Source organism: Euprymna scolopes, chromosome 29, assembly GCF_053919585.1.
Source record: "Euprymna scolopes isolate OS-2025 chromosome 29, ASM5391958v1, whole genome shotgun sequence".
Classification (NCBI taxonomy): domain Eukaryota; kingdom Metazoa; phylum Mollusca; class Cephalopoda; order Sepiida; family Sepiolidae; genus Euprymna; species Euprymna scolopes.
The window spans coordinates 61,803-77,855 of NC_136510.1; the positions used below are offsets into that span (position 1 = coordinate 61,803).

At 41.9% G+C, this 16,053-nt stretch overlaps 1 protein-coding gene across 6 annotated transcripts in view; it reads left to right on the forward strand.

Moving 5' to 3' along the window:
• LOC145252420 (N(4)-(Beta-N-acetylglucosaminyl)-L-asparaginase-like) overlaps positions 1-16,053 on the forward strand; it is an 83,829-nt gene that overhangs the window by 3,330 nt on the left and 64,446 nt on the right. The window contains exon 1 of one of the 6 annotated variants that reach the window (XM_080111815.1): positions 335-472. The exons of 3 other annotated variants lie outside the window; for them this stretch is intronic. Coding sequence is in view for 1 of the 3 variants with exons in the window: in XM_080111810.1 (XP_079967936.1) it covers positions 5,425-5,575 (151 nt within the window). In the remaining 2 variants the exon portion in view is untranslated. Of the gene's footprint in view, positions 1-334; positions 473-4,844; positions 5,320-5,409; positions 5,576-16,053 lie in introns of those variants that run through there. 2 more of the 6 variants (XM_080111813.1, XM_080111810.1) reach the window with 2 other exon arrangements.

Consider the following 16,053-nt stretch of genomic DNA (forward strand, 5'->3'; position numbering starts at 1 on the left):
TTTAACATTTACAGTCCAGAAATGATCATTTCTTTACTATAGAAAAGAGAAATAATATATCATATAATATTTCTTTACTAAAGAAAAGAGAAATAGTATATCATTAAATTTAGGTTAGGATATAAATATTTTTCATTTTCAGAGTCTCAAGTAATGTTTTATTATTTATTACTTGAGAAAAAAGAAAAGAGAAAAATGCATGAACCTGAGAATTGCCTAAGATTCAAAGTATTTTTTTCAATTGAGAACTGTTTTCATTGAATTTGTCCTTTGCAAATTTTCCATAAAAAAGAATGAACTGTTTCATTAAATTTTGTATGCAGTTGTATAAGATTTCTAACAAAGAAAATAATTCCTTTTAACAAAGTATTTATCATCTGTTAAAAAGAACTTTTGAACAAACTTTGACAAAAAAGCACACACTAGACAATTTCCTCTACACAAAATATATGGTAATTGTAAAGTTTCAACTGTAAGTATTATGCTACCTTTTTTCTTTTTTCAAATGATATATGGACAAATATGCATTGTCCATCCTTTTTTTTTCTTTATTTTCAATAAATTTGTAGTTATAGTACAAGCTATTTTGTCATTCATTTTTATTTTAAAATTATTAGAGAGAAAAGAGTGTACAGATGGACATGTCTTATTATTGTCAAACAACAAAAAGAATTTTCTCAGTTTTTATCTGACATCATTTCCTGCAGACTTCAAATTGCCTGTTCTTCTGCATCACTAACAAAAGATACCATAAAAATTAAAATCAATTTAAAAATTATATCTAAAAAACTAACACCTGCACTTGTGCCGATATTAATAAATAAGGAACCATTTTGAATTAAAATCTATTTAGTATTATTTAGTATTATGCTTGTAATCTTAAGAACATATTTAAAATGTGTACATATCCTGAAATAATCAGTGATGTGCCGTCTACCTCCCTGATGTGTCATCTTCCTCCAGCCATTCAGTGCATCCCCCAGGTTGCGGATCAGGGCACCCTCTCTACTTATGTAAAGTAGGTAGAGGGAAGCTTCGAATAACCAATAAGAAGCCATGGACAATGAGAAACAATCATGAAAAATGCTTAAAGAAAAGGATACAAACTGGATGGCCGTTGCTCAAAATAAAAAGAGACCCTCAACCTGTTTACGCACCAAGCAGGAAGAGGAAAGCAATCGTGCGAACCTTCTTGCCTCAGAAGGTGGTGCCACACTCACTTCAGAGGTCACACAAGGAGAGCAAACAGCATCTTGCTCCATCTCACTTGACAGACCTCAAAAGAAACAGAAGGGGAATTAAAGCCCAGTCATGGTCTGTCGAACAGAAGAAGGTCCTCCTGTACTGCTACAACTACTCAAGGTTTGAGAAATGGAGACGCAGCACAGGAGAGCTATTTACCGAGAGAGTAAGAGCCTTGAATCTCCCAGCAGAGAAAAAGGAGACATCATTACCAACCTGCAATCCCTCATCTCACAGATGGGAAGATATGTCCCACAAGAGGAAGTAGATCTCATTAGACGTGAGGCTCTGAGGACTGCAGAAGAAGACCATTATAAGGTAAAGAATGAGGAGACAAGACAAAGACAGAAGGTGGTATGGTAAAGGGAAGAGAGGTGGACACTGATATGGGCAGCAGAATATGCAAAACTAAAGCATCAAAGACAAAAGCACAGAACAGCAACCTGGAGGGGGATCTTTTCTCATTTTTATCCTGGAAAAGCCAACATCCCTCCAGGTAGGATAACAATGTAGCATTATAACAGCCTCAAATTGCTCACCACAAGAGAATTAGACTACATGTTTTAAAAAATAACAGCTCTTTTGATGAGCAACAGATATCCCCTGGAAAACCTAATAAAAATTCTCACAATAGACATACTCAAACAACCACCAACTTCACCATCAGAACCTATCCAGCACATGCCCAGCTCTCCTGGAACTCCTGTCCCTCTGGAGTCTCCAGCTGACATAACACCTGTCCTCACAAACTCTCTGCTGGGAACCCCACTAACAGCAACCCAGAAATTTACATCACCTAACAGGATACCATCACCTGAATCACCACCACAATCACCTAGATCACCACCACCATCAGTTGTACTCCCAGAAGTAGATGATGAACAGTTAACTTTGGAGGAGGAGCTCAGCAACACAATTGAGGAGGTGAGGTGTATAAGAATGAAGGACAGTCCAAGATCCAAGCTACTGGAAGAGCAAAGACTGTTATAGCCAAAGTTAACATCACTCTCAAGAGGCTAATACCAATAACAGTAACGCTAACAGAACTCAACCATATCACATATGCAGATGGGCTCTACATCGACAGAAAAATCAACCCCTGAACATTCAACCACAATCATCGAATAGAGCCCAGCGTCTCCAGACACACACCTCACTGGAAAACCTAGTTGCAAAAACAACTGAACCTCTGCATGAAGGAACTAAGCCAAATAAACAGTTCCTTGCAGATCCCTTGGTACAGGGTCCACTTAAGACCACCATCAGAAAACTTTGTACCAAATACCACCATCAGAACATTGAGGGGTTGCATAATACAGCTAGGGAATTAGAAGGAAAAATACTGGCACTTGCCCAGAGGATTAAAAACCAGGAGAACAAGATTAACTTCCAGATTCAAAACAGGTAGTTTAAAACAAATAAAAGGACTTTTTACAGGCAGCTTATAAGGAACACCATTACTATAGATAGTCCACCTGCAGAGGTAGACCTGGAAAACTACTGGGGGCCTCTATTTGAAACAGAAGGCAAATACAATCAAGAAGCCCAGTGGATTGAAGATATTATTAGGCTCAACGAAACCAAGCCACAGATGCCAGAACCAGTCATAACTCCTGGTACGGTAACAAGAAAACTGGCACAATTCTCCAACCACAAAGCACCTGGCATCGACGATGTCCAAAACTTTTGGCTGAAACAATTGACTGCACTTCATCACCACTACAGTGAGAGCTTCAGCAGGATGCTAAGAAGTGAAGAAGCAACACCACCTTGGCTGACAAAGGGGGACACCAGCCTCATACCTAAGACCAAGAGACATGATGCCAAAATAAATACAGGCCAATATGCTGTCTAACAACCACCTACAAGCTTTTCACTGGTCTGGTAGCTGACAATATATATGACCACCTATCTTCTGGGACCTACCTTGAGAAAGAGCAGACAGGGTGCAGAAAAAAATGCCTCGATACCAAAGACCACCTATTGATCAACAAGAAGACTGTAAGAAGAGGCAAAGAAACCTGAGCATGGCATGGATCGATTACCAGCAGGTATTTGACAGTGTGCCACACTCATGGTTACTTCGATGCCTTGAATTATACAAGATCCACCTGGTAATTAGCAAACACAGGCGGCTCACCTCTAGATGTGGAAAACCACAATATCATTAAGTCACAATGGAGGAAAGACCATCATCCCTGAAGTAAAAATCAGGAGGGGAATATTCCAAAGTAACAGCTGATCTCCCTTAATCTTCTGTATGGCAATAGACCCACTCAGCAAGGCAAGCTCCTGAATAAAAATGTGAGCACCTACAATTTGAGTCAGGGACGCCATCGATATCAAAGCAAGAGAGTAAACCATCTGCTCTTCATGGATGATCTTAAGCTGTATGCCAACTCTGACACCGATCTACACCAGCTTCTTCAGGTAGTACACACCTTCTCCAATGACATCGGAATGAAGTTTGGCCTGGATAAATGTGCCCAGTGTACACAGAGCTGGGAAGAAGACCCACAAAGAAAATATGCAGCTAAATGAAGACATCGACATCAGGGATCTAGAAGAGCACAAGCTTTTTAAGTACCTTAGCATTGAGGAAAATAAGAACATACAACATGCCAAGATGAGGGAGAAGATTAATAAAGAATATATATGCCGAGTGAGGAAGATATGCAAAACACAGCTTACAAATAAAAATAAAATAACTGTATAGTGAGCCGTTTATACCTGCCACATTTGTTTTGTCTAGATCAAACACGCAGACACAGAACAAGCGGTGTGCAGTAGCACACATGCATGGATTGGAGCATGTGCAAACATCACATATCTTTGATACGCATGCATTTCCGGTGACCTTTGACATAGCCTTCTGTTTCCCTTGACTTTTCTCTCTTTTTCGCTTGACACCAAGTGCACACATATAAACCCATACTCAGAAATGTGAGGTAGATTTGCATATTTTTTGTATAAACATTGTTACCTGTAAGATGCTTACATGTAGAGCTAATACAGTATAAACAATCCAAGACTGTTATAATTAAGCTATGTATCGCTTGTGTAAAATATGAACTATAACCTCTATTTTTGCACACTTCCACAGAGGTCAACACGTACAAGCCACAATCACGCATCCTTACGTTACTACCCAATTATTGCACTAATGTATGAACTTTGTTTTGTTTTAAATAAATAATGTAGTTTTATATATATATACTGGTATAATGGTTTTCTTTATTGCTAAGCCGTGAACATGCTTATTATACCCTCGCAACAACTGCCATCAACCAGCTTGCTATGCCAGTAATAACATACAGCTTTGGTATCATTGACTGGTCACAAAAATGCATCAACCAGCTAGATGTAAAGACACGGAAGCTACTAACGCTTCATAAAATAATATATAGAAATCAGTGTCTACCAAGACTATTTGCTCAGGGGAGAAGGAGGACTGGGGCTCTCAGAGATCAATCATCAACATAGGGCCACTATTGTGAGCACAGACCAGTATCTGAGAAGCTCCCAGAACCACACACTCTCAATAGTATACTGTTATAAAGGGAAATAACCGAAAAGCAAAGAGTAATCTCCCCTGGATCGGCAGGGAGAAGTCTTTTCAAGATGGCTGACACAGCATTTCACATAATCTGTTGCTCTAACGTTTTACTATCTTTCTGTTTAAATAAATAAATAATTTAGTGTCAAAACGATGTCTTCTTGTAATTCCCACATTTAACAACCACTTATATTCTGTTTCAATATAACAGATTTGGCGACGAGGATGAGATGAACTTGGATTAAAAAAAAGAATAAACAAGACCCGGACGAACCACATGGCGCTTAGAAAAAAAAAAATCCAACGAACTTGTCTCTTCGGAAAAAATTTTTTTTTCCTTTTTGTGCACAGCACAAAAAAAAACAAAAAAACAAACAAAACAACTGCATTATTTCTTCGTCATGGATCTAAATTTACTGGAAAGGATACTTAGAAGTCAGCGAGAACAATTTCTTGAGGCACAAAACAAATTAATAGAAACATTAATGTTTTAGTTTCAGACACAATTGGCTTCGTCAACTGTAAGTAACTCCTTTGATAATATTATAAATTCTATCACCGATGTTCAATTCAATCCGGAATTAAAACAGATTTTCCGTTTGGTTTGGTTTGACCAATAGAAAAATATGTTTAAAAATGATTTTAAAGAAAAAAAACGATTATTGCTTAGAAAACTGGGTTCTATTGAACATGAACATTATGTAAACTTCATTCTACCAAAGAAACCAGAGAATTTCACATTTGACGAAACAGTAGCCCAGTTAACGGACATTTTTGGTGAGCCACCATCATTGTTTAATATCCGATATAATTGTTTAAAGTTGAGAAAAAGCGTTAATGACGATTTTATCAAATATGCTGGAGTGGTTAATGTCCAGTGTGAAAATTTTTGACTGAAATCACTCACAGTGGACCAGTTTAAGTGCCTTATTTTTATCGCAGGGCTATAATCTCTAGCGAACAATTCAAGAGGCACCATTTGTTCGACCTTGACATTGCCGTTAGGTGTTTCTAAACTTTTAAACAGGTCAAATAGCAGCCATATTCGAATGTTCGCGAGCAAGATTTTAAAAAAAATATATTTACAAAACTTTTAAACATTTAAAAAAATATATATATATTTATAAAACATTTTCTTTAATATTAAATATTTACAAAACTTTTAAGGATTAAAAAAAACAAACTTTTTTCTATTTACACAAAACTTTTTAATGTAAATAATAAAACGAACATATTTAAACAAAATATATTTAAATAAATGGGTGTCTTTCTGAGTACGTTCTTTTTATATTGTTTCATGTGTGAAGATGCCCACGGATAAAATATAACATAAAACCAGTCATTGTGTTTACTCGGCAACCATCTTTATTTTATACTCCTCTTACACCGGTCACCTCCAAGGGGCGTTACTCCAAACGGTGTAACACCTGTTGCTGTTCATGCAACATCTTCCCTTTTCTCAAAGAAAGGAGAAAACAAACAACAACAACAAAAAACGTCTGAACGGAATTAAAATAAAATATATATAAAAAAGTGACCTAGGCATTCATTGGGCAGACTACCCTCCTGCCTAACAGGGATTATTCTGCCCTTCCCTACTTTATTTTGCATAATCCCTGAATCTCACAGGATCTCTCACTACTCTTCCCGACCATGTTGTCCGTAGGCTTGCTTTTGTTTGTTCGGGGCTTGATATCATTGGGGGTGGTGTCGGGTTAACTCTCTCTCCCAATTCACCTTTATACCCAGGTTGTCCTGTGTCATCTCTCTCTTCTATGCCATTACCTTCATTCCTGACTATTTTGCTCTGCACTCCGCATGGCTGGTGAATCAACGATGTAAGTGGGGATGCTTCTGCAGTTTTTTTCAAGTCGACCCTATTCCATCGATATAGCTCCCCATTCACTTTTACATTGTATGACTGCTCATCCAGTCTCTCCCATACAATTGCCTTCTTCCACTCTCTCTGACCCTTTATGTGGGTTTTCATCCGTACTACATCTCCAGGGTGTAACGGTTGAAATGGTTTCACTTTGTGGTTAAAAAACTGTTCTTGTCTCCTGCTGTCTCGTTTGACACACTTTTTGAGGTTTTTGGCCAATTCTGGTCTGAGTAACTCCTCTCTAGTTGGGAGAAGCGTTTTTGTTCTCCTTGACATCAGCTTCTGAGCTGGTGATAAGAGACCATTAGATGATGTATTCCTATGATCCAACATTGCTAGGTATGGATCAGCCTTATCCTCCATCGCTTTCCGGAAAAGGTTCTTTGCCATTTTTACTGCAGATTGCACTTTCCCATTCGCCTTGCTATTGTATGGACTGACAGGTGTATGTATAAAACACCACTTTTTAGCAGTGAGGCCCGAGCAGAATACGAAAGGGAACTAAAGGCGTGGATCCAAGATGGCTGGTTAATCCCCTACCCTGAGGACAAGTTTGGGCCTCCCAAGGGTCTAATACCCTTGATGGCAGTAGTCCAGCATAACAAGTCGAAAGTACGGCCCGTGCTGGACTATAGGGAGCTTAACAAGCATATTGAAGCCTACACTGCCGATGCTGACGTATGCGCCAGCAAGTTGAGGGAATGGCGTCAGAAAGGCACTAATGTCTCGATATTGGATTTGCGAAAAGCCTATTTACAGGTGTGAGTTGATGAGACGTTGTGGCCGTTCCAGACAGTTTGGTTCCAGGGGCAGAGGTACTGCCTTACACGCCTCGGCTTTGGCCTAAATGTGGCACCACAGATCATGAAGACTATTGTCAACACAGTATTATCCCAAGAAAAGCCCATGAGGGACTCAACGTCAGCTTACATTGATGACGTATACGTCAATGAAGATGTACAGTCTGCGTCGTGTGTCAAAGAAAAGTTGGCTCAGTTTGGTCTGGAATGCAAGAATCCCGAACATTTAAGGGAAGGAGCACGTGTATTGGGATTGGATGTTTATGAAGAAGATGGCACCCTACAATGGAGGCGTGGCAATGAAATTCCAAGCATCCCCAACATCGTTACAAGGCGGACCGTTTTTTCTTGGTGTGGAAAACTTGTTGGTCAATTAACGGTCTGTGGCTGGCTCCGCGCAGCTGTTGGTGTAATTAAACGCAGAGCAAATTTAACAACCACGGGTTGGGATGACATATCCGATGATGTCCTACTAACTCTGATGATTAAAGAGACACTGGAGAGAGTGAACAAGAAGGACCCTGCCTGTGGGCGGTGGTGTGTTAACGGAGACAACGTAGGTGTGTGGGTTGATGCCAGTTCTTTGGCGTTGGGAGTATCGTTGGAGCAAGGAGGAAACGTGTTCGAGGATGCAGGTTGGCTGCGGCCCGTAACAGATTCTCAGCATATCAACCTGGCAGAGCTGGACGCTGTTGTAAAGGGGGTAAATCTGGCCCTGCAGTGGCAGTCTAAGAAGTTGACCTTGTACACAGATTCTCTCTGTGTCTACCACTGGGTGTCTGACACACTTTCAGGACGGACACGAATCCGTACCAAGGCAGCAAGCGAAATGTTAATATGGAGAAGGCTAGACACGCTAAAAAACCTGGTATCTGAGTATGGGCTATCACTGAGCATCACTCTGGTGCCATCACATTGTAATCGTGCTGACCAACTGACCCGGATACCTCACAAATGGTATGAAGCCACGAAGATGAGAATGGAGATTACTGCTTGATCTTGTGCAGTTGCAATCGACCCATGTCAAATACAAAAAATTCATGCACAGAGCGGACATCCGGGTATCAAGAGGACCCTTTATTTTGTGAGGCGCGTATACCCAGCAGTGACCAAGATGGATGTCAGACAGATCATCAGAAATTGTGAGGCTTGCCAGTCTATTGATCCTGCACCAGAGCGATGGCAGAAGGGTCGATTGGAAGTTGAGAGTGTGTGGCAGCGGCTGGCCATGGATATTACCCATTACAGTGGCAAGCCCTTTCTAACTCTCATTGATTGCGGGCCTACGAGATTTGCAGTGTGGCGGCAGATGACCAGACAGGATTCAGCAAATGTTGTTCGCCACCTATCATCCATTTCTTTTGAGCGAGGTGCGCCGGAAGAGCTCCTGACTGACAATGATGCAGCGTTTTGTGGCCAGCAAGTCCGGCAGTTGTTAGATGAGTGGGGCGTCCGACTACGGTTGCGATGTGCGCATATGCCGTCAGGAAATGGCATTGCTGAAAGAAGCCATCGCAGCATCAAGAGAATTGCTGCCAGGAAGCAATGTACTATTACGGAAGCCACATTGGTACAACTTTACGCCAAAGGACGGTACGTCCCCTTCAACCGCACCTGCGAATGCTATTTACACGTACCGAGTCGGAGTGAAGGGAATCAACACTACGCAGCCAGCCGACAAGGGAACATATAACAGATATGAAGTGGGAGATCCAGTATGGGTGCGGCCCCCAGGAAATCAGTGCACCGACAAGTTTAAGCGAGGACAAATATCTAGAGCGATTAGCCAGCAGTCTGTTTTGGTCGATGGAACCCCACGACATGTGCGAGATCTTCGCCCAGCTACCGAGGTGCGTCACACAACTACAGAAGAAAGCAGTGAAGCGTCTAGCGATGAGCTGCTGATGCACGGATTCAGTGAGCCCCCTCCAGACACTGATAGCGATACTTCATCTGATGAGGCGGAACCAGATCCAGAGCCCGAATCTGAAACAGTGAATGTACCTCTTCGCAGAAGCACACGCACTAAAAGGCCACACCCCCAGTGCTCTCTATGTAATCATCAGATCAGGGCGGAGTGTAATGTGCATCCAGGAGATAAGCGCCCGCGTGTTTGCGTGTTGTGTGGGTGCGTAAGAGAGACGGACGAAAAGGAAAGACTTACCTCGAGACCGGCTCGGCGTCACCGACCGAAAATAGATAAAGAAAGATCAAGAAGGCGGCCGCCGTCTTTTGTAAAGGATGATATCTCGCAAAGTCACACAAATTCTCGCATTATGCAAATTTAGCCGGCCTACAACGACCATAAAAGCGGGTGATGAAAAAGACGTTGGGAGAGCGACGATTGAGTTGGTCGGGGAATCGTGTTGCTGTTGCTTCTCGTGCCGTGTGAGGATATCTTACCGTTGTTGGGTCCGGTCTGAGTAACCGTTCGCGTCTGTCTAGGCACCTTGCTAGTTGGATTCCGTGCAGAATCGGTGTATACTGGTTATTGAATTGCTGCAACATTTATAACATCTTTTCCTGAACTTACCGTGTTAAAGAGAGAGTCGGGCGCCATCTTGAATTTTTCCTTATACATCTACAGAAGGCGCAGTAATTTTTTTTTAAAGGACTTTCCTGCACATTTTTCTACATTTTCTGCATATGGGGCATTTTGAAACATACTCTCTGATCTCACTGTTCATGTTTGGCCAATACAAACATTCCCTTGCCCTTCTGCAACATCCTTCTATTCCTAGGTGTGTAGAATGCAGCTTCTCCTTCAGTATAGCCCGCTGGGTAATTGGAACCACTACACGATTACCCCTGAAAATTAACCCATCTTGTACAGTCATTTCATTTCGTATACCAAAAAACAGTCTCACCTCTGGGTCAAGATGTATTTTTTCGTCTGGCCATCCCTCCACAATTACTTGCTGCAACTGCTGCATGCTTCGGTCTTCTTTTGTGGCTGAGCGCAGTTCAAGCAACCTCCTCTCTGTTACAGGAATGCATTCAGCTTCCTTGACATCATCTTCATTGTCCATATCTTCGCTGTTCACTCCGTTGATATATGCTCTTGATAGTGTGTCTGCAAGGAACATCTTCCTACCTGGATGGTACAGAATGGTAGCATCGTAAGCCTGTAATCGCATCAGCATGTTTTGCAGTTGTTTTGGGCATTTTCCCAACTCTTTTTTCATGATAGCTTCTAATGGCCTATGATCGGTCAGTACCGTTATCTGTCAATCAAACGTATATTGATGAAACCGTCCGGTAGCATAGACTACTGCTAGCAGTTCTTTTTCAATTTGCGCATATCGGGTTTCTGTGTCAGTCAGCGCACAGCTGATATAGGCTAGAGGTTGACCTTCCTGCAGTAGTGCAGCCCCCATACCCTTCTCACTTGCATCACATTGAATGACCAAAGGTTTGTTAGGTTCATAGTATCTCAATACTGGTGCCTCATTCACTAACCTTTTAATTTTTTCAAAAGCTCTTTCATGAATTTGGGACCACGTCCATGGCACATCTGCCTTCACTAAATTCCGAATTGGGGCCATCACGTCGGAAATATGTGGCAGAAACTTTGCCAAGTAGTTCACAAATCCAGCCAATTTTTACACGCCTTTAACATCTGTTGGGCATGGCATCTCTTTTATAGCTTTTTCCTTCCCAGGGTCAGGAAGTAACCCATCACTGGTTATCGTGTGACCTAGGAAAGATATAGATGTTTGTCGTAGGTTCAATTTTCCAGCATTCAATCGAATCTCATGATCACGGCATCTCTGCAATAGTTTTCTCAGTTTTTTGTCATGATCAGCTGTTGCTTCCTCCATTGTTTTACCTTTCCCAATCACCAGAAGATCATCGCTTTGTTGATCACACCCTCTAAATCCCATACATTGTTAAAGAGGGCCTTTTGAAATATCTCTGGAGCTGGAGTAATCCCAAATGGTAAAACCTTCCACCAAAACTGACCAAATGGCATGGTAAATGTAGTCAAACGACTGCTGACTTCATCCAATTTCAAATGCCAAAATCCATCTCATAAATCCAGGGTGGAAAATACTTTGCTGTCAGCCAGTTCTGGCAGCAAATCATCCAATGTAGGTAATTGGAAATGTTCCCTTTTCAAAGCCTTATTTAGTGGTCTTGGGTCTATGCAAATCCTTAGATTTCCATTTTTCTTCATCACCAATGCCAATGCACTTACCCATGGAGTTGGCTCACTTATTGGTTCAATAACTTTTTTTTTAACCAGTTTCTCCAATTCAACTTTTAATTTGTCTTTCAGTGCGACTGGCACTCTTCGTGCTGCAGCTACATTTGGTGTTACTGCTGTATCCACCTCCAAATGTACCACTCCAGGTAACTGACCCAATTCCTCCTTAAATACATCTCTGAACTTGTTTATAATGCTGTCAGAGTTCTGGCTGCTGGATTTATCCACTTGGGAAATTTTGGCTATCATTTTGAACTGGTCCTGGTTGATTGTGATGAGTGCCATCTTCTGAATTGCATTTGCTCCCAGTAAAGGATGGAAATGCTCTTTTACAATGACAAACTAAACTGCATATTTTTGTCCAGTTTTGGGGTTTATCATTTTGACTCAGCACTCTCCCAATGGCTTCACTTCTGTTCCATTCCACATGACCAGTGTCTTATTTGAAGGCTCCAGTGTTTTCCCCATTACATGCTTCTCATTCAGTATGTTTACTTGATGCTCCACTGTCAAGCTGAAAAATAATTGGCTTTCCTTTCACCATCATTTCCGCTTTTATCACGTCATGATTCACAGCATTAACTTTTTCTTTTATTGTTACACTGTCTACCTGCCCATAGTCTGAAGAACTACTACTGTCATCTTGATCCTTGTATTTTTTTTATTTTTTTTATTACATTTTCACCCCAAACAAGGCAAATTGCCACTTTGGTGTAGGGGGCTACTATCAGGGGAAACAACTACTGGGGTATTATGTAGGGATTTTGGCAGCAAGGTGTCGGTTCACGTTACACTTGAACTTCTGCACGTCAGTACTGTTGGGGAAGCAGGGACCTGGAATGGAATTCCAGAGTCTAGCGGTTCTGGGGAAGAAACTATTGGAGTAAAAAGATCTTTTACATCTAGGGATCTCTACAGTGTGGGGGTGGGATTTAGCAGCCTGTCAGGTTTGTCGAGGGTGCTCACGTCGTGGGGGCACAAGTGATTGCAGTTCGTCAGAGCATTCACCACTAAAATACTTGTAGAAAAGGCAGAGGGATGCAACATTTCGTTGATGGGACAAAGGCTGAAGCTTAGATGCCAGTTCAGGGCCCATCAGGTTTGCAACTCTCTTTTGAACCTTGTCAAGGAGCGAGAGACTAGTAGCAGATGTGACAGCAATACTCCATACATGAGCGAATGGTGGCTTTATAGAGGTACAGGATACTTTCGGGTGTTAGTAGTTTTCTAGCACGGTAGAGAGAGCCTACCTTTTTCACAGCGACCCTGGCAATGCCTTCAATGTAATTGTTCCAACTCATGTTTCCTGTGAACTTTAGGCCAAGGAGTTTGAAAGATGTACTCTCAGATAAAGAGTCATTGGCCATTGCTATAGGTGGTAGAGAGGGTTATTGAATGAAACTAGTTTAGTCTTGGCAGCATTGAACGCGACCAACCACTTTTGTCCCCATTCCACCACAGATTGGAGGTCTTCCTCTAGTGTTTCTGCCATTTCTTTAGAAATGTGTTCATTCGTCTTCCTGTCGTGCCTGCCATAGAGTGTAGTGTCATCAGCATATATACCCATCTCAGAGGCAATTTTGTCGGGGAGGTCATTTATGAATATCAGGAACAATAGGTCCAAGGATAGAACCCTGGGGCACCCCCGCATTTATATCATATTGTTTAGATGTACGACCGTCGAGAACAACCTGGATTTTTCTCTTATCTAAGAAGGATTTAATTATGTTAAGTATTCTACCAGTGATACCATATGATCTAATTTTCCTGAGGAGACCCTCATGCCATACCCTGTCAAAAGCCTTAGATATATCTAGAGCTACCGATCTGCCCTCCCCCACTTTGTCCAGTGAATGGTATATACGTTCAGAGATCACAGTTAGGATGTCTGCTGTGGAACGGGCTTGTCTAAATCCATATTGTTTGTCAGTCAAAAGTTTAGCATCTGTAAGATGATGGACTAGAGCATGGTTAATTAAGGTCTCAAATATTTTGGCAAAAAGTGGGATGAGGCTAATGGGGTGATAATTTGATGGGTCAGTCCTTTCGCCAGATTTCTTGAATACTGGTACAACAGAAGCAGTTTTTCAACAGCCCGGAAAACAAGCTTCATTAAGGCATTTGTTGTAGAGTTTGGAGAGAACTGGAGCTACTTCGGCTGAGCACTTTTTTAATAGCACAGCTGGGATAAGATCGGGTCCACATGCTTTTGAAGTGTCAAGGTTTTTTATGATAGCATGCACCTGAGCAGGGGTGGTTTTCAGATCGTCTAGCGTGGCGTCTATCCGCATAGGAAAATCAGGTAGGGGGTGGTTGGAAGGGTCCAGTGTGGAGTTGGAGGCAAACCGACTGGCAAGCATGTTAGCCTTCTCGGTTGCTGAGGAGACAACCTCGTGATTGTTGGTTAGTGGGGGAATTGTTGATTGCCCATTATTTACTACACTGTTGTAGATTTTCCAGAAGTCTCGAGTTCCTAGTTTTTGTGCTTCGATGCGCTTTTTAGTGGTTTCCGTGAATTCTCTCTTAGCTGTCGCTATTTCTTTCTTAACGTTATTTCTAGCTGCTATATACTTCAGTCTGTTTGAACTGGACTTATGTCAGTTAAACCTACGGTATGCATGCTGCTTTTGAGCAATGGCAGTTGCACAAGTCGACGTAAACCATTGGGGAGAGTGGGGCTTACTATAAAATTTCCGCATGGGAACATGCGCTTCGATTGCAGTTTTGAACCATTCAATGGTCTCGTTTGAACACTGTTCAGCAGGAAGAGAAAAAATATTTCCCCATGGGGCGTCTCTGATAAGATCTCTGATGGCTTCCCAGTCAGCCTTTTTATAATATCTTGTTGTTTTGAGCACTGGCTCTTCAGTTTTGGCTCTAGAGTTTAGGGCAATTTCAACCATTATCACTGCATGATCAGCGTTCCCGAGTGGGCTGTGGGCCTTCGTTATACAGTCATCGGGAACTGTGGTCAAAAACAAAACTAGAAGTGATGTGTGTTGTTCTTCCTGGTCAGGGAAACGGGTTGGAAACATAACAATTTGTGATAGGGAGTGAGATATAGAGAAGCTATGAGTTGTGCTGCCCGCTGCATCTGTGTAAGTAGAGAATCCAAGCCAGTTTTTGTGATGAACATTAAAGTGACCAAATACATGTATTTGTGCGCTAGTGTCGAGGGAGAGTGCTGTGTCTATGCTGTCAGAGACTTTGTTTATTATGGTGCAGTCCTGAGTCGAGGGAGAGCGGTAGAGAAAATAATAGTAGCTAATATTGTGTTGCATGTTTAGTCTAAAGCACATAAAGGCTTGATCATCTGTTTCTAGATTTGTTTCTCTAGTCAGGGGGAGGGTATTACGAATGTAAACTCCAAGTCCGTGCATGTGTCTGTCAGAGTCCTTACGGCAGAGTAGGAGATATCCAGGCATGTTAAAGTGGTTAGAGGGGATGGAGGAGTATAGGTTAGTCTCACTTAATGCTAAGATATCCGGGGTATTTGTTAAGAGAAATGCTTCAACATCAGCTAAATTAGTTCTAAGCCCACGGATATTTGTGAATGCGAGCCTCAAGGGAGGAGGCAAGTTAAATTTGTTTGTCCCTAAGCCTGGTTTAAGCTTATTTTTGATTGTACTGTCGTCATATTTTTTTTTTAAAGAGTTTCGGTTTAGGTAAGGGGGAGCTAAACAAGAGGTTATGCAGAGCTTCAGACATGCATCACAAGTAGACCATCAGCTGACCTTTCTCCAATTAGGATTGTGGCCTCAGGAAAGCCCACCGGGGATGAGTGCAGGATCCCTTTCCATGTGCGTCATGGCACTACAAACAACCCAATATTATTCAACTGTTGATGGAGCAGCCGCTCTAAGCGCTACCAAAGAGTTAGGCCACCTGTACTACCAGTCGGGAACAGCAGCCAGGAACTGTCAATCCGGTACCCTCAACCCATTAGAAGAAGGTCAACCCAATCTAATTGCTCAGGCATATCTCATACTCAAGCACTCCCAAATGTTCAGTTTTAGGGGTGGGGCGTGCTGGGAATGGGGAAAAACGGCGTTCGTTGCCCTAGCCAGGAAACAAGATCTACCGCTGGGTGTTTCTGTCGAATCACTGATGCGTTTTGACAGTCTGCACCTTCTTTTTCCTTGCTAGTCTGCATTTTGCAGAAAAATGATTTTTTCCATTACAATTGTAGCATGTCTTGCCAAATGCAGGACATATTTCCTTGTTCGGTCCATGTTGCAGTGTACATGCTCTGCATTTTCTCACAGTTTTTTTCCCTGGCTTTTTCTTGTCTGAACTCCACTCGGTTCACTCAGACCTTAGGATACTGGCTTGTAACGTAGCATTTTCAGACAGCTTACAAATGTCT